At 37.8% G+C, this 26339-nt stretch overlaps 1 protein-coding gene across 1 annotated transcript; it reads right to left on the bottom strand.

Annotated features, from left to right (window-relative positions):
* Positions 1–252: 252 nt before the first annotated feature.
* On the bottom strand, positions 253–25972 carry MATCAP2 (microtubule associated tyrosine carboxypeptidase 2). Its single transcript, XM_083378035.1, has 7 exons — positions 25757–25972; positions 16991–17664; positions 11183–11326; positions 10369–10501; positions 6527–6832; positions 5620–5717; positions 253–1239 (listed from the first exon to the last, which is right to left on the bottom strand). The coding sequence occupies exons 1-7, from the start codon at positions 25779–25781 to the stop codon at positions 1078–1080; spliced, it is 1542 nt and encodes a 513-aa protein (XP_083234161.1). The 5' UTR covers positions 25782–25972; the 3' UTR covers positions 253–1077.
* Positions 25973–26339: the final 367 nt, after the last annotated feature.

The following is a 26339-nucleotide window of genomic DNA, read 5'->3' as shown; positions in this document are numbered from 1 at the left end:
GCAAAAGTATCAATGTCTTAAAAAGAGAAAAACAAAACCTGGTGGCCAGCCTAAACTTTTCAAATAGGCTTCTGTGCTTTTGCAGTCATGCATAAACAAATTGGAGATTTTTGTTTAGGTATACAAATGCATTTGCACTGTATCTCACAAGCATTACACTAACTATTTTTATAACTGTATCAGTAACAAACAGAAAGAATTTTTTACATATCAATATATTTCGGTGTAGATCTGAATAAAGGGTAAAAAAAATAGAATTCCAAGTTTTATTTCTTTCCAATTTCCTCTTGTAAATTTATTTATACATAATCAAAAATAAAGAGGAAAATAATGTCGTTTCCTTAAATTAAATTTCATGAAATATGAAAACATAAAGACAAGTCAGTGGAATGTTCTTAGTAAACTAATAAATATGAAAGGAGATCATTTTCCTTCCCTACCCTTTCACGTAATTTCCATTAGTGAATTATAATGAGACAAACTGACATCAAATGGATTACACTGTACATGCAAAATCCACAAGACTAGAGCATACATCCATAGTCATGAAATATAGCTGTTTCCAGTGTTTTTCAAGCATTCAGTGGTATCCTTGCAATTCTAATGGTTAAAGCACAGATTGTGAGTGTAGTGAAAGCAAACCCCACAGTAAGGCATTGATCCTTTTGATATAGCAGAAGACAATTGTCTAAATAAGTTGAAAGAAGCTAAGCCCCCAAATATTAAATAGTATATATAGAGAGAGACAATCCAAAAGCCAGTAAAATCTGAAAAGGCTCTATTGACAAATCTATACAATAATTTCTTAAAAGATATGCGTGTGTTATAGCTACAATTTAATCTGCTTGGTTTACATATAGCTTAATACTTAAAACGGCCAGACTAGATTTTTCTTTCTTATCCTGAAAGACAATTGAGTTTCAGATTTGTAGCTAGAGTTTTTCAGTCTTAAAAAACAAGCAGGTCCAAAAAATATGAGTTTGGCCAGGGATCAAAAATAAGTTCAGTTAATCCACTCGAGTTATATCAGAGCTGAAACATAAGAGTGACTCATGTGAAACAGAGAGACAGGCTGGTTTAGGGTACAAGAGCTTGGAGTTCAGTGTCAGATAGCTCATTGACTTCCATGATCTTTTCTAGATGTTCCATGTACCGAGAATAGTCTTGCAAAAAATGTGGCACCCTCATGTTTTCAGTCAATCCTAAATCCTTCAGACGATCCAAATCCTCATATGAAACCTAGGCATTAGGGGGAAAAATAATTTCAGGCTTTCTTTGTTTCAAAGCATCTAATTTCTCTAAACATGCTTTCACCTTTAGCTGTACCCCACCTGGTACTTCAGCATGAAACCAAAATTGGAAGCTAATCACTGTAACAAAAATAAAATGCAATGAAGGAAAAACCAGCAGATGGCAGCACCTAGTTGACCAGGTCTGGTCTTTGAAGCTAAGTGGTACTAAATCTTATTAGTACTTAAAACTGAGGCTACTTGTATAATTCTGTCAAAAAAGTGTGCATATGTATACATGTATGTCCAGAAAGAAGCTCAACTCAAAGGAGATTGTATTTTAATCCCATTTAACATAGTCACAATAGAATGAAATACTGTCCTATTTTTTAGGGGGAAAACCATCTATCATTTTTTCAGTAGACATAAACCCATTTGTGGAGGTTACAAAACATTACTATACCAGTATTTTGAAAGGAAATTATCTATGTCACAGCTATTTCTGGAGTAAGTAAAATTGGGACTCCAGAATCAGGCACTTACAAAGACAACTTCCTCTTCCAACAATCAAAGTCCTTGGATCAGCAGACCTCTTTTGGACTTAGAGGTTGGAGGAAGAGGATATTTCTTCTGTTTTAGTAGCTTTTTCAAGTTGTCTCTTCTAGCTCCTCAAACAGTTCTAAGGAAGGGGAAATAGAAGCTATCCCATTCTGTATTCTCCTGAAATAAAGAGGATGGTTTCATGTAAACTAATTTTATATTTTCAATTATTTTAAGCACTACAACCATAAATTAATTCAGGGATATCACAAACAGCTGGACAAGATTCAGAGCAACTGTCAGCATTAATATAAACATCACTAAAAAGTAACCATGAAGTCACTTTTCAGAAGAACAGTAAAAATAAAGGTAGTCCTCGACTTATGGCCACAACTGAGTCTAAAATTTTCATTGCTAAGCAAGACAGTTGTTAACTGAGCTTTGCCCTATTTTATGACCTTTCTTGGCACAATTGTTTGGTGAATCACTGCAGTTGTTAAGTTAGTAAGAGGGTGGCTTCACCATCAATTTGCTTGTCACATGACACCTTGTGGCAAGGTGATCACATGACCCTGGAACACTGCAACTATCATAAATACATGCCCGTTGCCAAGTAACTGAATTTTGATCATGTGACCACAGATGCCACAATGGTCTTAAGTGTGAAAAATGGTCATAAGTCATTTTTTTCAGTCCCACTGTAATTTTGAAAGGTCACTAAATGAATGGTTGTAAGCTGAGGACTACCTGTAAGTATTATCTGTAAAAGCTTTACTAAAAAGCCTGGGAGTTGTGTAAAAGAATGTTGTTGCCCTAGTCTCTGATTGTGAAACCATGTTTCTGAGATTGGGCTCATGGAATCAGCTGGGATTGTTGCTCTCGTACTGACCTCCTGGCTGCATAGAAATGTCCCTATCTGAATTGCCAGAATTGTCTCAGAATTGTCAGTGGAGTTCCACAAACCTATAATTCTGAATGTCCTCAGTGTGCCTTCCTTGGAGTTTGGCTTGAGAAGTGGTTCAGGATTTCATTGGCTTTAGTTCATGGGCTCAGAACAGTGAATATCTTATATTCTTATTGCAACAATGTCAACATGTGACATAACACTATTCTGCCATCATAGTCAGATAATGCCGATATCCCTGAGACTCTCTTATGCTACTTCTCTCTGCAGGGCGACTGAGTGGTCCGCCCCTGGAGACCAAAGGTGTGCTAGAAGGAACTGGGGGATATCCCTTAAAGATTTGCTGCATGGCCCTGCCAAACCCTTAGTAACAGTCTAGAACCAAAAGGCAGCTGAGACTTTGGACAGGATTGTGCCTATGTGATCTCTCATGACCTTTTGCACCCATCACAGCCCATGGTTCATAGAGGGACTAGGGGTTCTGAAATGGTTAAGAACCATCCAAAGCAGGCATGTCAAACTGCTGGCCTGCAGGCCGGATGCGTCACGGTGAAACCGCGCCCACTCCATTTCCCGCAATGGGGAAAAAATCGCGATATGTCGCATGACGTCACGTGACGTTGCGAGTTTGACATGCTTGATCTAGAGCGAAAATGGAGGAAAACAAAGGATAACTCTGACTGGACATATCTTAGAGCTGCTATTATTAGGCCTATCTTGTGGCAATAAAAAGAGGGAAACAAAAGTATTTCTCCTCTCTTATTGAATCTGCAGTGTTGCCCATCAACCTTGTTCCAGATTACTCAATTCCTCCTAGGCAGGAGTGTTCAGGCAATCATTTTCAGGACTGTAAAGAACAATTTGTTGAAAACCTGTTGGATAAAATCGCTCAAATACACTCCCAGTTAGAAACTTTTTGTGGTGCTATTCCTTATGAGAAGCCTACGGAGACATATTGCCCAGTAATTTGGGAACAGTTTGACCCTGTTGGAACTAAGAAAGTGGACAGGATCTTCTGTGCTGTCAATGTACCCATTTGTCAATTAGATTCTTGCCCCTCCTGGAAGTTGAAAGCCTCCAGATCATCAGGTGGGTTCTTGCAGTGATAAAGGATCTTTTAAGGAGGCCCTGGTTTATCCATTCCTTAAAAACCATCACTTGACCCCAGCTGCCTGGGCAACGTTCGTGCTGTCTCCCATCTTCCCTTTAGAAAAGGTGGTGGAAAAGGTAGCTGCTTGGCAGCTCCAGGGGCTCCTGGATGAAACAGATTTCCTGGACTCTTTTTACTCAGGATTCAGATCCAGCTATGAGACAGAGATAGCCTTCGTCACACTCATAGACAATCTCAGGCAGGAGCAGAATGGGGGTAGTACAACCATTCTTGCTCTCCTTAACCTCTCAGTGACCATGGTATCCTTTAGACTGATTACACAAATTGAGGCTGGGTGGCACAGTTTTGTGCTGGTTCAGCTCTTTCCTCCAAGATAGGCCTCAATCAGTGTTAACAGGGAATGAAAGATCCAGCTCCTGACTGCTCACTTGTGGTGTCCTGCAGAGTTCAGTACTCTCCTCCATTCTTGTTTACATCTACATGAAGCCACTGGATGAGATCGTCCATCATCATGGGTTGAGATATCTCAATATGCTGATGATACACAGTTCTACATTTCTACACATGGTGACCCAAGGGATACTGTCTCTGCTCTCTCATGATTCCTGGAGGCTGTAGGGACCTGGATGGGGAACCAACAGACTTGACTGAACCCTGGCAAGATTGAGTAGCTTTGGGTGCATGAAGACTCAGGATCCAGGTTTTTGTCATTGTTAGTCCTGGATAAAATAAGGAGAGGTTTTGCATAGCTCTGGTTTATGCAACCAGCTATGACTTTTCCTGGATCATGACTCCTTTCACTCAGTTACTCAAGTCACAGTCATCTCTCATCTGGATTATTGCTATGTGCTCTACGTGGGGCTACCCTTGAAATCCATTCAGAAGCTTCAAATGATACAAAGTGCAGCATCAAAAGTAGTCTTTGCTGCCCTTAGTATGGCCTATATTAAACCTGTGCAGTTCAGGGTATTGGTTATGACCTTCAAAGCTCTTAATCATATAGGTCCAGGGACAAGCCCACACTATTCATCAGCAGAGAGGGCTTACTATGGATCCTATAGATCAAAGAACTCCACTATCCGGATCCAAAAGAGCAGCCTTTTTCCTGCAATGCCCACCCTTTGAAACATCCGAGCCTCTAATAAAATTTGTCCCCATCTTTCCATTCTTCCACAGTAGCCTGATGACCTGGTTCTCCTGTTTGGCCTGGGAACCAAATAAGGGAGTTCCTTGCTGGAGATGGCTGCTGATCGATGGCAGACTCCCCTCCCCCTCTTTGCTCTCTCCACCCATATTTTTGTTATCGTAGTGATATATTTCTACTGTTTACTTTTTATTGTTTATTTTAATATTCTATTATTTTATTTCTGTTTTGTTTACATTTCTTTCATTTCTGTTTATTTTTTACACTCTTTTTTATTGTTGTCAGCTGCCTAGAATACCCCTCAATGAGATGGGTGACAAATGAATTTAACAATGAATAAATGAATGAACAAATAAATAAATAAATAAATAAAAGCAAGAAGAGTGGGAGAATATGGAATCAGTAAATGGAATATTTGCCATTTATTTACAAGGGTATTAAGACCCCAGACTTCTTCACTTGAATGACAAAACAAGTCATTAAAATTCTTCAGATGAGCCTTGAACAAATTCAGCATCTCCCAATTAATGAAATCAAAATATCATCTATCATATTTTCAACATGTTCACTAATCTTCTATTTGATACTTGTTGCTGCTGTTTACATGTCAGCTTTTAGTCTTAAATAGTATATTTGTAATAGAAACAAACCATATTTAGATTGACATTTTCTTATCCAGCCATTTACTCACCTTTCCTAGAGCTGTCAATAAGTAGAAATCAATAGAATGTCGGTATCTCAGAAGTCGTAGGATGCCATCCAAGTAGACCTGATCTTTACTAAAGCACCCTAAAAGAATCAGAAATCATTGTGGAGACTTTACTTTTAAAACTTTTAAAAATGTAAAATATTTACTACAGCAGCATTAAATGATAATTTGAATAGGTAATTTTTAAAAATAAAAATAAAATGAAAATGTCATACTTACCGGTACTTGGAAATAAAATTTCTTTGAAGTAGTTGGATTTATAACTTTAATACAAATAATTATGCTAGAAGACTGCAAGATACTCAATGTTCAGTCCCATTGAACTTAGTGACTAAACACATATAGAATCCAGATGCATATTAAAAGATTAATACTTTAATCCATACCCTACCTAAGAGATTTAGTTATAACCCAAGTACATCATAAAAAAGGAACTAAGATTAAAGTTTAATTCCTAAAATCTGCTTCTATAAGACAAAGAACTATTACGGCAAGTAGTAACAGTTTGCAATAGGATATCTTGTGATTATTCACTTCCATAGAGATTTACAATCAGGATGCTAATACTTTTAAATCCATGCATTTAATCATAAACAAGATTTAACAAAGAAAGAAGAATTTCCTGGGTTAACACTACAATCATGAAGTTGAAGAAAGTCATTTATGATTATGAAGATCAATAATCTCCATAGAATTTTCTTCACATAGTCATTATTAAACTTTATTCTTAATAACTGCAACTACTTATTGTAGTGCCTTGTTCCCCAGAAAGATCCCTTTTACTGGTAAAGGATATTTTCAGGACTAAGAGGTAGACTTCTCTCTTGCTGGAATCCCCCATAAGTCCCAATTTCAAACAAAATCTGCAAGTGGTAGATAAAAAGCTTACCTGGTTGTGAAGTATCAGTCCAACCCCTCTTGGCTCGAACGCAATAATCCCACCTAGTATTGGGATCAGTGACAAACTTCCCAATGTCCTGAAAGAGGTCTTTGAAAGACATTTGGCTGGCTTGGTAGACAGTGTAATACAGGAGGGCGGCCCGCCACAGGAAAGGATCTTTTCGAAACAGAACACTGTGAATGCTGGCCAGGCCTTCCTCAGTGGGGTTGATGGGTTTTAACCCATGCTTCCGGCGCCCGCTCCAGTTGTTCCATAATTGGCTATTGTTGTTAATGCCCCTAAGATAATGAGTTCCTGTAAGAATGCACCAACATATATATAGGTAATATCAAAATGATTACTGAAAAGCAAGGCAGACATTGAATCAATCCAAACTTAAAACTGTAATGGGTGAAATCTGGTTCATACTTTGTACCTTTCTCTTGGACGTCCATCACTCTTACTCTATTTGTTTGGCCACAACTTATTACTTTCTAGCACAGCCCTTCTTTGAAAGGAGGCTATCATTGTCCTTTTTGAGAGGGGAGCTTGTCTCTTCCCTAAGCAAAACAGGAAATCCTTTAAGGCTTTTACTTCAGATTTTGATTACAGTAAAGAACTGGATGGTCAAAGGTACCCTAATATTGACTTAATGACAATGATCCTTCTACCAAACCAGCAGGATTTGGCCTGCCTCGCTTTGTCTAGTCGAAATTGAACAGAATTAGGCGTGATACTGGAAGAAGTGCCTTTGCCCTGTATCAGTGGAGATGGAAAGTTTGTTGCAATTGTGGTGCTCATATGCAAAATATTGTGCATAGTTGCCTATGCAAGGTTGCCTATGGAGTGCATTCTGCGGTTCCCTAGATCTGCATGAAGCAGTGCCAGAGGCAATTGCCTGCACAGTTGAATTGGACATCCAGTTATGAGGTCACTGCCATACCCTCATAGAGGTTTTATATATACAGGTAGTCCTTGACTTACAACAGTTCATTTAGTGACAGTTCAAAGTTACAATGGCATTGAAAAAAGTGACTTGTAACTTATAATGTACAACTATTGCAGCATCCATCCCCATGATCACATGATCAAAATTTTGGTGCTTATACTTATGACAGTCTTATATTTATGACAGTTGCAGTGTCCTGGGGTCATGTGGTCACCCTTTAAGACCTTCTGTCCAGCAAGGTCAATTGGGAAGCCAGATTCACTTAACAGCCATGTTCCTAACTTAACAGCTGCAGTGATTCATTTAACAACTGTGGCAAGAAAAATCATAAAATGGAGCAAATTCAATTAGCCACAGAATTTTTGGGCTCAATTGTGGTCATAAGTCAAAGACCATCTGTAATTATGTGGACTGGGTATATATGTTAACTTCTCTTCTGTCATGTTCTCATCATACGCTAAATAATAACTGACTTAATAGATTAAAAAGATAACAAATACATCATTTTATGGAACAAAGCAAATAGACTTAACAATTTTTTTAAAAAAATATCTTTATTTTTATATGTACTCACTAAAAATATTACAGGTTAATAACCAGTCATTCAGCGACTCTTCAACCTTGCAATAGTGCTGAACAGATGGTACATACAATTGATCCTCGCAATATCCCCAGGGTCACATGATGAAAATCTGGATGTTCAGAGCCCAGCTCACAATTATGAAGTCATAGCATCTTGTGATAATGTGGTCTTCATTTGCCATCTTTGCCAACTTCTGACAAGGAAATTCAGTGAGAAAGCTGGCAGATGACCACATGATATCCCCACATAATGACCTTTAATGATTTATTTAACAAAGCAACCAGGACTACCAGAACTGTCATCACTAAGCAGAATGACCAATTGCCATTGTAAATTGAGGACTACCTGTGCTATGCTTCATTGGTGGATTAAAAAGCTCTCTCTATACACGTCAAGAAACTGAAAACTGCTAAATTCACACAGGCACAAAATCTAAGGGAGAATTTTTACAAAATGTTTTATAGATGGCATTTAGATCCCAAAAAATTAGCATGTATGTATCCAAATTGTCAGCCAAAATGTTGGAGATGTGGTTGTGATGATGCAACGTATTATCATGTATGGTGGACTTGTAAAAAAGTTAAAGCTTTTTGGATTAAAATTTGGTGGAACATCCAGAAGATTTTTAAGAAAAAGATAAGATTTTTACCACAATTGCTTTTGTTGGGTATTATCACTGATTGTATTGCTATAGAAACTAAATTGATGTTGAATTTAATAACGGCAGCAAGACTTTTGGTAGCGCAATACTGGAAGAAGGAAGACCTGCCTACAATTGAAGATTGGACTTTGAAAGTTTCGAACTTGGCAGAAATGGCTAAAATTTCGGCACATATGAAAGATCACTCGCAACTGAGATATATAGTGGAATGGAGAAGATGGATAGATTTTATTCAGAACAAATATGGGACTACAAAGTATCATTTAGCATTTGAATAGTTATTAGTTATTGTAGTTAGAGGCTATATTATTTTTCTTTTCTACGGTTAAGGAGAGTTAAAGCGCGATAGGGTTTAAAGTAATTAGAATATTTTAGAGTAAGATTGTATGATGTAATACTGTGTATTCGGCTCTGGGAAGTCGGGGGGTGTTGGGATGGGAGGGATGGGGAGAGGAGTGGGGTAGATGGGGTATATGTTTCAAAAATGTATTTTAAAACTTTTCAATTGAAAAAAAAGAAACTGAAAACTGCTATATACATGCTATGCACATGTCCATGTGACCCTGAAAACTTTTTTCTACTATTGTTACTTAAGGAATCCTCCCATTAAAGTTTAGGCAACTCTTAAGGCAGTGCTTGTAGGAGGTGACCAGGCTGAGCCTGAAGGTGGGATCAAATGCATCATCCATCTGAAGGCCCTACACCCCTGAAAGAGACCTAAGTCATCACCTTGAAGTCCATTGACTCTTATCTGTTGCCAATTTGCTTTGATCGTTAATAGAGTAGATTCTTGTGTACAGGTTGTATGGAATAAACTTGCAGTGCTTTTGAACTCTATCCTAGCTCCTGGTTTCTTGCACCTGACAGTGCTATTTTTTTAAGGGGGAGGCAGAAATCTGAAAAAAACTCAAGCTATTTCAACGATGAACAGAAAGGTGCTGCACTCACATGAGGTCCAAAATAATTTTTCTGAATCCTTTTTTACATGAATTCTAATTTTCTTCCTGTTCCATAAACAATGGACTATTGCACCCACAAAGCTGCTTTTTTTCTGCCAGAGAGACAGAATTCTTCAATGGCCACCAGCCACTAAAGGGACTTCTCAGAATAATAAGAAACTATTTGACTCTGAATCAAATGCATCAAGCAGTTTGCTCCTGAAATTCCAATTTATATTAGCACAAATAGTGTTTTGTTACATATAATGGGTTACAAACATTTTTAAAAAGTATTCCAATATTTTTGCAAAAGCCTGTTGCCAGCCCAAATATTGTATACATGAAGTAGCATACAGGATTTGTATTTGCATATGAACAGACATAGGACATGTCCCTAATTTTCTCTTTGCCTGCTAATTTTATTTATTGCTATCCTGCTATTATTTGTATAAATAATTCAAGGTGATAAGCATACATGATATTACTTCCTCTTCCTATTTTCCCCACAATAGCCCCTGTGAGGTATGCTGGGCTGAGAGAGAGTAATGGACCAAACTCCGCAGCCAACCTGCTTTTATACCTAAGGTGGGACTGAAACTCCGTCTCTGTTTCTAACCTGTTATCTTAAACACTAGACTAAGCTGCTATTCCCCTTAGCCATTTTCTCAAAGCTGGAGTATTTGGGCTGGGGAACACTCAACCAGAATAATTATTACATACCTATTTCATGCCTGAGCATCCCTTCTAACCAATGTTCTCTTGCAGTGGAAATATTGATTGTAAGAGTTGGACGGCCATTCACCACAGTCATTGAGGCCCGAGAAAGCAGGTCTTCAGAAAGGTGAACCACAATCTTGAGGAAGAAATACAAGTCATAGAAGATAAAGCCATATTGGTACTCATATTTTTCATTCAACAATGTACTACTTTTCCATAAAACATTATTTTATTACTTTCACTTTCAGTGGTGCATAACAGTTCAATTTTCTTTTTGTTTTGTAGAGTTATACTGCATGCTTGCCCAGGTGGCACAGTGGTTAAAATACAGTATTGAAGGCAAAATCTGCCCAAAACCTGGAGTTTGATCCTGATGGGGCTCAGGGTTGACTCATCCTCCCTTCCTTCTGAGATCCGTAAAATGAATATCCAGAAATAATGTTTCTATATTAGAAACTGCCCAGAGACTGCTGTAAAGCATTATGGATTAGTATATCAGTCTAAGTGCTATTGCTATACGTCTTTCAAAAATCAAGGCAGCATTCATAGCATTTTGTCCTCCATTTCTTTTATTTATTTCTGTGTCTAAACTAAAATATGACTTAAACAACAATGGATGCATTCATACAGGAATTAATAGCTTATTCTACAAAATAACTGATAGTTCTTGCATCATACGGCTATCACTCTTTAGACAATTGGTTACCATTAATTATGTATGTCACCTGTAGGAATGATGGCTACCATAAAACTACAATTAGGAATGCTGGATAAACTGTAACTCTCTATTTCAAAGAAATGCTGCAAACAAATTAACCTCGCCCAGGCAGCCTTCTTTTGCCATGTATTTTCGGACATGATTCCAGATGCGACTCCTAGGCAACAGGCTTCCTCCAGTGGACTGTTCAAAATTTTCATAACTTCCGTATTTTTGCAAAGTGAGTTCCATAATTCTGATAGCCTGTGACAAAAATATAGCAGACATAAATCTTAAATATGCTAAATGGATGACTGTGTTTGCTCTTGGGAATTATGTGTATCACAAAAGCAGACTGTCTATGTAGAGATTTCTTCTCTGATGAACATGAACAGAACCGATGCTTTTAAGTTCCACATCAAGATTAAATATATGATTTTTTCCTTGTATTTCCAATTTAGGGCTAGTGTTGGAGGAACATTGATACTTAGTCTAGTTTAAGGAGCCAAAAAGCAGTTTCATGATTCTTATTGACCCTTAATATTACCCTGCCTTTGCAATGTCTCTCTAGCCATTTGTGGTGGTAACCAGAAGCACTATTCCTTGGGTAGTTACAATAGTGACATGGAAAGCAAGGCACCTGAGTTATCTTTTCAAAATCTCTTTTCAAAAATTTCTATGCTGATCTGACAGCTATATGTCTTAATATACAATTGATATTATTCAAAAACTGTTCCAATGATTTTAACAATGATTCTCCATTCTCCTTGCACCACCTATAAATAGTAAGACAAATATATGTATCCCTGCATATATGACTGTCCCATTTATTTCAAAAAAAGTGGGCAACTCCATTGTAAAGAGACATGAAGAATAGTCCTCTCTTACTAAAGGGAATGCAGCTGCTATTGTGGCATGACAGATGACATACTATATATCAAAAGTTCCATATCCACGTTATGTCCCATGACTATGAGGAGTTCCTCTCACATCTACAAATTTTGGCATGTAAGCCCATGAAATGTTTGATGCTAAAAGGAAAATGTTTCCTGCTATGAAGGAAGTGCCATTGTATTTTGTAGCAAGTGGCATAAATAATTCAGAATGATATGCTCCAGTTTCCAAAGTAAATTTCTAGAATACTGATAGCTATTTATAATGCTCATTACTTATTCCACATGCATATATATGATTTCTGTTGAACAATCATTTCATTTAAGCAGATTGTTCCCTTTAATATTTTGTCTTCTGATCTAATTGTTCACTGTGCTTTGATTTTTTTCAGAGGGAACAAAGGACAAGATACCATGAGATAAAAAACAAAAGATCAGTATCAGCAATCTAATATCTTTTGATTTCTAATGATATTAAATTTTAACAAGCACTGGTGATGTTACCTAGTTTGGGTAATGAAGCATCCTCAAAAGCAAGAAAAATTGTTTAAACCTGTCCTATTCCAATGTATCCCATGAACTCATGAATCTAGAGTTAGAAGGCTTGATTATAAAAGTGGTATATGCGCAGGAGGGGCTGAACTTCTTCCCTCTTTAACATACTACTAAGCTCCTCAGTTTGCCTTTCCTAGATTTGAACTATTATTCTTTCAAAATCCGGGGTGGGGGGTGGAAAGGCTGTGTAATCTATTCAGTGCATTAAATCTAGACCTATATCATCCTCAAGAGATGGTGGATTAGCCCTGCTTGTAAAAACACAATAAGTAGGAGGTAGGTTTTTTTTTTCCATTTTACAATGGATTAAAAATGGATAAACTCTGACTTCCGGCAGCACTGCCGCTTTGAATGGTGGCGTTCTGAAGCCGCCCGATCCTGGGAAGCGTCAAAACGCCCGAAGGCAGCAAAACCAGCTGCTCCGCGGCACTGGAGCTTCTTCTTCGGGAGAAGAGGGAGAGGCGAGCCTGCCTGGATAGAGGTAGAGCCCCCATAGAAATAAAAGAATCAAAAGAAATAAAGAATCAAAACAACCAGATGAGGGAAGATATAGTGCTTGCACTCCAGGGCTTAGCAGCACATATAGAACGCCTGGATGCTCGGGTGGATTCAGTTATGGAGTATGTGGAGAACTTGGAAAATAAAATTACTGATGCTGAGCAGAAGGTTGATAGAGCAGAGGCCAAGATTGATAGAACAGGGGATGAGGTCACTATATTAGAGTATAAGAGCATGGAGTTTGCTTTGCGTATTAGAGGCCTCAAAGAGAATCCTAAAGAAAATCTGGAATGGGAAATAGCACAAGCAGTGGCTCCTGTTTTGAAATGGGAACCTGAAGAATTACTTAAGGAAATGGATAAGATATTTAGAGTTAACTCCTGAATTGCTAGGCAAAAAAGTCTACCTAGAGATGTAGTGATCTATTTTTCCAGGAGATCAACTAGAAATTCTATTATCCAGGCCTTTTATCGGGAAAAATTCCAGATTGCAGGCCAAGATATTATGATCTTAAAGGAGATACCTTCAAAAATTCTTGGAAAGAGGAAAGACTTTGCCTTTTTGTCTGATGAGCTTAAGAAGCGACAAGTCCAGTTCAGATGGGAAATTCCTATTGGGATTGTGGTAAATTATGCAGGGACCAGATACAGACTGGATACAATCTTAAAAGCAAAAGATTTCTACACTAAGGTCCTGAAAGCAGGTTTACCACCATCTCCCCGAATTAAGAGAACAGAAGCTAGACAAGATGATAAACAATTGAGTGAAGAGGCAATGTTACTGCCCCCTGAGGAGATCCAGAAACCGGAGGCCATACAGCAGAATTTGATATTAAAGGAAGACCCAAAAAAACAGAGGATGACAAGAGCTGCACATAAGCGTATGGAAAAGGAACAAAAACAGAAGTCTGCAACTGGTTCAGTTACGCAAGATGCGACTGTTTTAGAGCCCGTGGGAGGAGCACGTCCTAAGAGAGCAACAGCTGATCTTCAGGCCATGTTCCAAAGGCTCATGGTCACCAGAGATGGTGAAGTTCCTGACATGGAATGTTAACGGGCTAAATTCACCACAGAAAAGAAAGTATTTTTTTATTTGAAACAACATAAAAATGACGTTGTTTGTTTACAAGAGACACATATTGCATTAAGAGATCAAAAATATATCTGGGAGGTATATGAAAAATAATGTAAGACAAATTGTTAACTTGCTTGAATATTTGGATAAGAACAACCAAGTCTCCGCAGCACTGATATTTTTGGATGCAGAGAAAGTCTTTGACCAATTGAATTGGCAGTTTTTATTAAGAGTTGTTGAGGAGATGAATTTTGGAGAAGGTTTTCTACATGCTATTAAAGCTATATATCAACAACAAACTGCACAAATTATAGTTAATGGGGGACTAACAGAGACTTTTAGAATTGAAAAAGGTACAAGGCAGGGCTGCCCCCTATCACCATTATTGTTTGTTTTAACATTAGATATTTTACTAATTAAAATTCGAGAGTCCTCTTTGATAAAGGGAATTAAAATAAAACAGAATGATTATAGACTGAGAGCTTTTGCTGATGACTTGGTTGTGACAGTATCCCAACCGCTACAGTCGGTTGTAGACTTGATGGAAATTATAACTCAGTATGGTAAGGTTTCTGGGTTTAAGGTGAACAGTAATAAAACTAAGATATTATCCAAGAATTTATCTACGAGTGAAAGGGATATGTTATCTAACTTAACAGGTTTTGAAATAGTGAAGAAGGTTAAATATCTAGGAGTGCATATTGCAGCCTCAAATGTAAAATTGTATAAGAACAATTATGAAACACTATGGTTGAAGGTACAAAGGGACTTAAATAATTGGAAAAAATTACAATTATCACTACTGGGAAGAATTGCAGTTGTTAAAATGAATGTTCTACCAAAGTTCCTCTTTCTGTTTCAGATGATACCTATACTGAAAAAGGATGCCAACCTTGATCAATGGCAGAAGGGTATTAACAAATTTAACTGGGCGGGGAAAAAACCAAGAGTTAAATTCAAGATTTTACAGGATGCCAGGGAAAGAGGGGGACTCAAGGCGCCGAATTTGAAATTGTACTATGATGCGGCTGCTTTGACCTGGGTTAGTGATTGGGTTAATTTAACTAACAAGAGAATACTTCATCTTGAGGGATGGGATTTGGTATATGGATGGCATGCATACTTGCTTTATGACAAGAAGGTAGACAGGGCTTTTAAATCCCATATTCTTAGAAGTGCTTTACTGCGTGTCTGGAAAAAGTACTATAATAAGTTAAATTATAAAATACCGATTTGGGGAATTCCTGGACACGCGATAGAGGGTGTATCTATGGGAGTGAGTATGGATATGGTTTCTTATAAGGAACTACTCAAATTGCAAGGGAATGATTGGCAACTTAAATCAGCAGAGGAGTTAAGACAAGAAAACATAAATTACTCTTGGTTTCAATATACCCAATTGAAAGCTAGGTGGAAGTCAGATCAAAAGGTTGGTATCACAATTACAGATCAAAATTTAGTAAAGCAAATTAGAGATTCAAAATGTGCACATATAAAGAGGATATATAATGCTTTAATTGAATTGGATTCGGAAACGGAATTGGTTAAAGATTGCATGGTAAAGTGGGCACAAAATATTCAGGAACCAATCTCGTTGGACACCTGGGAGATAATTTGGGTTAGAAATGTTAAATTTACCCAGGCTCAAAATTTAAGAGAAAATTTTTACAAAATGTTTTATAGATGGCATCTGGATCCCAAGAAGTTGTCCAACATGTATCCTAATCTGCAGTCTAAGTGTTGGAGGTGTGATAGCTTAGAAGCTACCTATTTCCACATGTGGTGGACTTGTAGAAACATAAAAGCCTTCTGGATTAAAATTTGGTGGAACATTCAAAAGGTTTTTAAGAGGAAGATAAAGTTTTCCCCGCAATTGTTCTTACTGGGTATTGTTGTAAATTGTGATGTCAAAGAGACTAATCTGATGTTGAATATGATAACGGCAGCACGGCTACTGGTGGGACAATATTGGAAGAAGGACAATCTGCCCACGGTAGAAGAATGGGTATTTAAAGTTTCTAATCTTGCAGAAATGTCCAAGCTTTCTGCTTATTTAAAGGATCATTCACAGGAGAGATATATTTCAGTTTGGAGGAGATGGATAAATTATATTGAAAACAAATATGGGACCAAAAAGTTCCATTTAGCTTATGAGTAGAATTTAGTGGGATATTGTTATTGTTAGTAGTTATGCTAAGAGAGAGTTAAAGCGCAGTACGAATTTGGTTGATTGTATATTGTGTAATTTTTTATTTAGAATATGATTGTTGTAACTATAATCCTGTATTTAGCTCTGGGAAGTGGGGGGGGAGTGGGGGGGTTGGGGTGGGAGGGATTTGGGGATATATTGTAAAATATTGTAAAACTTTAATAAAAAAAATGGATAAACTCTGTCCAAATATGCAAAAAGTCAAGATGGTGATCTTGATGGTGTGACTCTATAATGCACGTGTGCATCGTACTGCTGACTGCAACTCACTCCTTTCCTTGAGTGAGAGAAATCTTTCCTTCTCCCATGGAAGCCTAAGCAAAAGGTATGGGTATCTGCAAGGTTACATTAAACATCCTGTCATAAATTATGTAATCATCCATTTGCATGATGATCCATGCTGATCCATGTGTTATTGCTTTGATGATGATCCACGTGTTATTGCTTTGAGGTCACGAATGCTTGTTTCAGAGCCCATCGTCAACAGAGGTTCTGCATCAGACTTTCACTTCTTAAAATGGAAAGTCGCACGGGTGCTCTGTGTTCTGGCATCCTGCTTTTCAAAAACTCTTTTGTAATCAGACTATCCCCTTTCTAATCTAATAGATCTAAAGAAAAAATAAGAAGTATGGTGAAAGTAGAAAAACTGAATCAAAAAGAATGATGCATGAGAAATAGGTATAGCAAAAGTATCTTTACCTGTTTAAGAAATAAGCTGGATGCTTGGCTGTACTTTTCAAGTACACTGGGCAGGGCAGAACTTGAATATTCAAACTGTGGGTTAGAAGTAAAATCTGATTTGAAGAACTTGATCTTCTCCCTTTCTACATTGGAAGGCTTGATTGCAGTGAGGATACAAAATTTTCGACCAGTGGCTTCTCCATTTTTTAAGCAGCTTTTAGATGTCTGCAACTGTTTGGGCTTTCCTAGGCTAAAGGTGAAATGTCTTTTGCATTTGTTCTTGGGTGGAGTTGACAATCCTATGCTGTTCCCTGTTACTGAAATAGTTTGTGCTAATTTAATCCCATTGCGGAGTGATCTGGGAATAAAATAGGAGTGCCTTTTGAAACAGCACCACCCATTTGGGGGTATGAACAGTGGTGTCTTAACTTTGTGGTGTTCATTACTACGTGAGGCATGAGTGGATTTGGTGGGCTTCCGGAGTCTTTTGTGGTGGTTTGATGAATGTTTCTGATGTTTTTTTTCTTCTTTGCTCTGCAGCAAAACATTGTAGTTGCTTGTCCCTGTGGTGAAGTTGTCCTTCAGGATGCAGGACTTAACACTTCTGGTTTCATTCATGCAAAGGAATTTCTGTTCTTCAGGCTTCAGGATGGACTTCTTGGAGAGTTCTTGCTCTGGCCAGTGAAGCTTTTCTGAATAAAAAATAAAAACCCTAGTTCATTCAAAAAGGTTTTTCTAGATTTTAATATGTATTGTGAATGCAGGCATAGAAATATATAAAAGAGGTTTTAATACTAAAATATATACATCTTTGAGAAATTTGGATTATAGCAATTCCACATACAATTATTAATGTTAGTGCAGCAAAAATAAGTACATAGGCTGAACTTGTCCTTTCTAAAATTTCCATATCTTTTAAAAATATAGATCTGGAAACTTTTTGGATTTTCCTCAAATTAACACACTGAATTTGTCATAAAGTTTCCTGTTTAAGTGCATGAACTGTAAAACAGGAAAGCCGACCTGCCTACTGCACTAAACAATTATTTAAAAACATTCATTTGCTCCATCATTTAAAAAACTAATATGGAAAATAAAGACACCTGGGGGGGGGGGACAGCAAAATCAAATGTGTGCTACATCTTGATGTCACATGAACATATGAAAGTGACATATTGTAATGGCATGATGGACATTTTATCATTTTGACAAAACTGTCAAGTTTCTGCAGATTTCTCTAGCAACAGAGTTTCTCAATCTTAACCATTTTAAGATTCTAGGAATTTCAGTCCATGCATCTTAAAAGTAGTTGATCTTGAGAAACACTGCTCTAGCAGTGCTTCTCAAAAGTACTATTGACAAGATAAAGCTTTCCCATTCTTCCAAAATTCAACTAGAATGGCCATTAAGTCTCCTTTAAATGGATACCTATTTCTTTTCCCATATTTGAATGGAAAAGAAAAAATGCTGACAAACAATTACTTTTTAGAGCAGATTTTCAATTACAAAAGTTCTAAAAACAATGCCAATTTTTCTGCACTGCACTGCAAGTTCAAACTCTGCCTGTAATAGGGAGATGGAGAGAAGAGGGTTTTCCACACGTAAGATCATTTCAGCATGTGTCACCTGATCAAAATTCACATGTTTGGCAACTGGCATGTATTTATGATGACTGAAGTACTGGGGTCCTGTGATCGCTTCTTGTGACCTTCTGATGGACAAAGTCAATGGGAAAGCCAGATTCACTTAACAACGGTGTTACTAACTTAACAACTGCATCAATTCACCTAGCAACTATGGCGAGAAAGGTCATAAAATGGCGTAAAACTCACTTGAATGTCTTGCTTAGAAAGAAAAATGTTGGTTGTAAGTCAAGGACTACTTTTATGAGTCTACTTAGTGGTATTCCAGCTCTATTGTTCTTCCTCTGAATCATCCTTGTTTTGTTCATTGTTAAAATTCAACATAATTCAAATTCATAATATCTCAGCACAAGAATCAATGTTGTTTAGTAAAATATATTCATGATTATAACATAGGGTATCACAAGACATTCTTCATTCAATAACAAAAGAATGGCTGAAGTCATACATAAGCCAAGTAGTAACATGGTGATCTACTCATGTAAATGCCATACTTTACTCAATATTAAAAACAAGCAATAATTTATCATATTATACAAATGTAATCAATTATTTAATTTCTTGGTTTTAGCTATTGAATTGATTTATTACTATAACCAGAAATTATAACATACAAATCAAAATGTAAAAAAAACACACCAATAGATTAAATTATTACAACTCTGAACATCTATCAAGAGTTTCAGCACTAATATGACTACAAAATTGTATAAAAGAAACATAAAACTACCATCTAATCAAAGGTATTGGATTTTAATTCTAATTAAAAAAACATGTTGAAAAAGGCCTTGATAATTAATATAAGGGAACATATGCCCTTGAAAGAGAACAGAAGGGAAAATCATCTGACCTGTATCTTAAGAGTGTCTTCGCTGGAGTTCAGAAATAGGAGCATGAGAAAGGGCTGATACAGATGCATTGCCAAATCAGAATTTATGGTATAAAAATAATCACAATCAGCCAACATAGAGCCCAGAACATCAAACAAAACATATTTATTGTGAAAATACATCCCAATAAATCCACTGCTGCTTATTACTGAATAATGATCTTAAAATTACAAATATATACTTATCAGAAACATTCATAAAATATAATGGAACTTCACAAAATTGTAAGATTAGATGAAGTATTAATCCAATCAATCATTAACTTACCCAATCTCTTGAACCTCTCTTGTTGGGGTGTCTACACTGATATTTTTCAATCTCTATGCTACACAATCTTGCTCTTCCATATTTGTTAATATAAACACATAACACTTCTGCTAACTCTTCTCCTTTTATTTTATCTGTACCTTATTCTTTCCTATTTGATAGCCCATCAATTGCCCATCATGCCTCTTTTTCTGTGGAGTGGATTCATGAACAAATTCTCTTTGCAAATATTTGTTTTCTTCTATTACAGACATGTCAAACTCGTGATGTCACGTGATGTCACGCAACGTATCGGGACAATTTTGCCATTGCCGGCAATGGGGTGGGCGCAGTTTCCGCATGATGCATCCAGCCCGTGGGCCAGCAGTTTAACACCCCTGTGTTAAAAGGTTTCCAAGAGTCTTTCCATCTTCTTTTAACCTTACATTACTCTGATCATTTCCATGACTACTCTCAAATATTCCTGTCTTAGCAATAATTTCCCTCTGATTTCTCTGATAAGTATTAAAAATAATTCATTTTCTTCTTACAGTTCCCCATTAGGTGACATTCTTGATTTAAGTTAAATCTTATCCTTACTTACCAATTGTTGGAAATCAGCACTTTGTCTCTATATATCCTGGTTACTCAAAGCTTTCATCCTAATTCTTTGACTATCAAGAAAGCTTTTTCCGAAAGCCACTAGTAGCTTTCTCATCTTTAAAATTCTTTGAATATTTTTGTTTTGATTTTCTTAATGTCTTCTTGCTCTTTCCACAACACTTGGATTATGCACCTAGCAGTTAATGTAATTTCTTACTATACCATTCCTCAGTGTTGTAGCATTACATTTAAAGTGAGTATCAGTTGCTTATACAAACATCGATACTCCCTTACACATTAATTCTAATAGTTACAAACAATCACCACAAATAATGATGATGATGATGATGCGGCCTTACTAGGAACTGCTTCCATCCTGCGACGATATCTATAATGCCATCAAACACCCACATCTGCCTATCCCAGGTCCTTGATAAGGACTGGATAGGAAGACAAAAATCCCAAATCCAGTCTGAACATCTGGCTTATTGTGAGATTAATAATAATAATAATAATAATAATAATAATAATAATAATAATAATAATAATAATAATAGAGTCGGAAGGGACCTTGGAGGTCTTCTAGTCCAACACCCTGTTCAGGCAAGAAAACCTATACCATTTCAGACAAATGGTTATCCAGTCTCTTCTTTAAAACTTCCAGTGTTGGAATATTCACAACTTCTGGAGACAAGTTGTTCCACAGGTTAATTGTTCTAACTGTCAGGAAATTTTTCCTTAATTCTAGGTTGCTTCTCTCTTTGATTAGTTTCCATCTGTTGCTTCTTGTCCTGCCTTCAGGTGCTCTGGAGAATAGCTTGACTTCCTCTTCTTTCTGGCAACCCCTGAGATATTGGAACACTACTATCATGTCACCTCTTGTCCTTCTCTTCTTTAAACTAGACATACCCAATTCCAACAACCATTCCTTATATGTTTTAGCCTCCAGTCCCCTAATCATCTTTGTTGCTCTTCTCTGTACTTTCTAGTCTCAACATCTTTTTTACATCGTGGTGACCAAAACTGGATACAGTATTCCAAGTATGGCCTTACCAAGGCGTTGTAAAGTGGTATTAACACTTCATGTAATCTTGATTCTATCCCTCTGTTAATGCCGTCTAACACTCTGTTGGCTTTTTTTGGTAGCTTCAGCACACTGCTGGCTCAAATTTAAGTGATTGTTCACTAGGACTCTGAGATCCCTCTCACAGTTACTACTATTGAACAAAGTACCACCTGTGCATTTGGGTTTTCTTGCCTAAATATAAAACCTTACTGTTTTCACCACTGATTTTTATTTTGTTAGATAGCGCCCAGTGTTCAAGTCTATCAAGATCTTTCTGTATCTTAAGCCTATCTTCTGGAGTGTTGGCTATTTCTGCCAGTTTGGTGTCTTCTGCAAATCTGATGAGTTTCCCTTTTATAGGTAAAGGTAAAGGTTCTCCCGCACATGCGTGCTAGTTGTTTCCAACTCTAGGGGCCGGTGCTCATCTCCGTTTCAAAGCCGAAGAGCCAGCGCTTGTCCAAGGCCGTCTCTGTGGTCATGTGGCCGGCATTACTAGACGCCAAAGGCGCACGGAACGCTGTTACCTTCCCACTGTAGTGGTCCCTATTTTTCTGCTTGCATTTTTACGTGCTTTCGAACTGCTAGGTTGGCAGAAGCTGGGACTAACAGGCACTCACTCTGTTACGCGGCACTCAGGGTTCGACCCGCCAAACTGCCGACCTTCTGATCGACAAGCTCAGCGTCCTAACCCACTGAGGCACCACGTCCCTACCTCTTTTATCCCCACATCCAAATCATTGATAAAGATGATGAAGAGCACTGGGCCCAGAACAGAGCCCTGAGACACCTCACTACACATTTCCCTCCATGTAAATGCAGTCCCATTGAGGAGCACACGCTGAGTACAGCCAGTCAGCCAGCTACGAATCCTTTTGGTGGTGATGGTGTCTAACCCACATTTTTCTATCTTATCAAGTAGTAGGTTGTGGACTACTTTATCAAACGCCTTGCTGAAGTCCAAATAAATTATATTCACAGCATTCCTCTGGTCCACTAATTTGGTCACCAGTCAAAGAATGCAATAACATTTGTCTGGCGTGATCTGTTTTTGACAAACCCACGTTGGCTTTTGGTACTGACTTTGTTTGCATCTATTTACCTTGCTGATTTGTTGCTTGATTATATTTCCCAGAATCTTCCCAGGTATTGTGGCCAGGCCGATAGGTCTTTAGTTTCCTGGATCCATTTCCCCCTCCCCTTTTTTTGAAGATGGGAACTACATCAGCTCTTTTCAAGTCCTCTGATAGCTTCCTGGTGCTCTAGGATCTTTGAAAGATATAGTTCAGTAGTTCTGAGATCACATCTGCCAGTTCCTTCATCCTTCTGGTCCTGTTGATTTGAACTCATCTAGAGTAGGCAGGTACTCATTTACCATTTTCTCGCCTATCTTAACTTGTGTTTCTAATCTATTTTTATGGTAATGTTTTTAATAGGTTGGACTGTTTTTTTCCCTTTGTGTAAAGATGGATGCAAAAAACAAGTTAAGTACTGCTTTCTCCCTGTTGCTTGTCACCTTTTTGCCACTTTCTCCCACTAATGGACCAATCATTTCCTTAATAAAACTACCATCTAATCAAAGGTATTGGATTTTAATTCTAATTTAAAAAAACATGTTGAAAAAGGCCTTGATAATTAATATAAGGGAACATATGCCCTTGAAAGAGAACAGAAGGGAAAATCATCTGACCTGTATCTTAAGAGTGTCATCGCTGGAGTTCAGAAATAGGAGCATGAGAAAGGGCTGATACAGATGCATTGCCAAATCAGAATTTATGGTATAAAAATAATCACAATCAGCCAACATAGAGCTCAGAACAGCAAACAAAACATATTTACTGTGAAAATACATCCCAATAAATCCACTGCTGCTTATTACTGAATAATGATTTTGTTCAGCCTTATTCTAGCTTGCTTTCTTTGCCAACTCACCTTCCATGTCCATGCTTTTAAGTCATCAAGATTTCCCTGTATTATTATATATATTGTTTGAAGTAGAAAAGGCCATCCGGTCGCCATTTTTTTTAATCCCATTTTTTTGGAAGGACTAACAAATTGTCCCTCTATTTTTCCATCTTGACGTAGTTGTCCTGAAATGTTTATCTTCCCTTCAGTCTGTTCTTAATCTTGCAATGGTTTAAACTCCAATGGATAGTCAGTTGCTGCTGTTTTTGGAGGGTGAGATAGAATCTCCCTTCTCTCTCTCACAGGGGGGAAAATACTTTGGGAAAAATAGTTAGGATTGAAGAGAGGTAGATTTCACCCAGTCTCATCCGCACTGCTTTGTAGATGCCTGGTAGTAAGTTTGACTTTGGCTGTCTGCAGCCTAGTAATGAGCTATTGCTATGGCTGGTCTTTTCTCCGCCAGTTTGGAGGGCTCCCCCAGATTGAGCAGAAGGGCTACCGCCCTCCTGCGATCAAGCAGGGATCCCCTCCTTGCTAGTTGCCTCTACAGGACTTTCAATCCTTTCCAGGGCCTCCCCGGCGATGCAAAATCAGACGTGGAAGACAGAGCTTGCCTTCCAAATGTCTGTGGTGGCTGTGGTGGCAACCTGGAAGTCCCTGTATTTACTTTCTGTATAACCTGTGTGATGCCTGAGTTCCCTTATTTCCTTAGCACCTGTTTGATTACTGCACTTGGTGTGGCACTCACTATTAAAAACTATAAAAATGTTATGGCCTTTTTAGTGTCATTACAATTCCATTCCCTTTTATAGTCTCATGCCCTAAATAATATAATATAAATAATATAACTTAACCACTTCAGTTTAGGTACATCTAGTAATTTTCTTAAAAAATCAAATTCATACCTCATTTCAACTCTGAAATTTTATGTTTGGTTTGTGATTGCTACAAACCAATGAGGTAGAAAAACTGAGTAGATTCAGTGATTCTGAAAGCAACATTGATGGGAATAATAACTTTTGGTGGGATGCTGATGAAACCAAAATGGGAAGAATGAAATTTAAGAGTAATTCAAAGGGAATCTGCAGGCCACTCCATCTAAAACAGCAAAAAATTAATAATCTGAAAGAAGGCATTGTACAGGTTTGTGCTTTATAGCCAATAAATATGTTTGGACAGTTAGATGCCAGCTGATGAAATTTGTCTCCTCAACATGGCTTCTTTGAAGTATCTGAGGGACAATGTGGCCAGTTGTTCACTGATAGTGCTAGCATTCCTTGTTTTACAAGAACAGCTGCAACTAGAATGTTTGCAATATTACTGAATTTAAATATATAGATTCCATAATAGGAGAGGGAGAGTTCTTGCAACTCATGTGACCTGTTCAAAGAGGCTTCCTCAAGTAAGTAATTTAATACAGGAATGAGTTGAGAACTCCCCAAAATTTCATCTCTTGAAATCCTATCCTACTCAGAGCAAGTTATTCTTTCTTCCCTCTATACACAAGAGAAAATAAAACAATCTGGCACCAAAGGAAATGTCTTTCTCAGGACAAAAAGGAAGGGAATTGATTTGACTTAAGAGTTACCACAGCAGCATTGTAAACATCCAGGCAGGCATTAGATGACAGCAAACAGATATATAATACTCCAATTCTTTGATGGCATCTTGTAGCCTGATGTGTGCAGGCCAGAACTGGCAGTCCTAACATGTTTGCAAACAACAACTATCATAATTATAGAGCATGGCTATTAATTTACCTGTTTGTATATACGGAGGAAAAGAAATAATCTTTCGCCATAGTAGATCCCAGAGTTTTTCTGTCTATGCAGAGAAAGGGATCCCCTTTTTTCTGTACAGACAGATCAATGTTTGCTTAGAATTACATGTCTCTGTGTGTTTGTGTTTGTGTGTGTGTGTGTGTGTGAGAGAGAGAGAGAGAGAGAGAGAGAGAGAGAGACCAAACTGTGCCTGATTATGGTAATACTCTCTCTAATTATGTTCTATATGCAAAAAACCACCATACTAATGTTGAAAATAATAAAGTAATTTACTTAAAACACATTACTCCATTAGGTAATTATGTGAGGAAACAATTCCCAGTTGAGAACTATGTGCTTTTTTTAATCATTACTTTGCAGACTTGATATTACTCTCTCAACAGAGTTTATGGGACTGACCTAATTGCTCTCTGATGGATTTAAATTCTACTCAGAAATGACACATTGCTAAAACTGAATTTAAAACGATCCATTTGAAACGGATCTATTTGAAATCAATGGAACAAGTGGTAAGGATTAATTTGCGCCCTATTTCAGTAGGTTTTCTCGGATTACAGTAATTGATGCTGGATCCAACCCTTTCTTCCCGTCGTTTTATTACTATAATGATCTGATGGATGAGGAAACAAAGACCTTGCGGCATTATTACTCACCAGTGACTCGAATGGACTCAAGCATCCTTCAGCACGTGAGATTGCAAAGGGATCTCGCCTCCTCACTTTTTACCAGTGTACTATTCTAAAATTTCGGGGGCAGCTCCAAGGGGACAGTTGGATAGAACGAACAAGGGGAACTAGGGACAGAAGTCCCTGGGCTTCTCTCAAAATTGTAGCCCTGGAACAAGGCGCTGAACGGCGGCTTCCCTCCCTTTCCCAAGCTCAAACCAGCGGCTGAACCGACTGTCTTTCGCTTCTCGCCGGCCGTTTCTTTATACGGGGTCATTGGAATCGTCAGTAGCTGGTGGCTGGCCTAGTTGCTAGGACACCCCCATTTCCCGCAAATCACGAAACAACTCCCGTAAGGAAACGGTACCACGATAGCTTGCAGATGCGCAGTGCGACTAGTAGTTCAGGATCTCATCGGAAACCACATTTCCCAGTATACAATGCGCCGAGAGACACACGTGAGTATGCTGGGAATTGCGGTCACCGTAAATGGAGCGTGATTGGATCCGCAGAGCACGTAGGCCCTGTATTATGGGTATGGTCGCCTAAACGTGTTTATTAACGTTGGTTA

Source organism: Vipera ursinii (genome assembly GCF_947247035.1).
Source record: "Vipera ursinii genome assembly, chromosome: Z".
NCBI classification, from domain to species: Eukaryota; Metazoa; Chordata; class Lepidosauria; order Squamata; family Viperidae; genus Vipera; species Vipera ursinii.
This window is presented reverse-complemented; position numbering and strand designations above follow the sequence as displayed.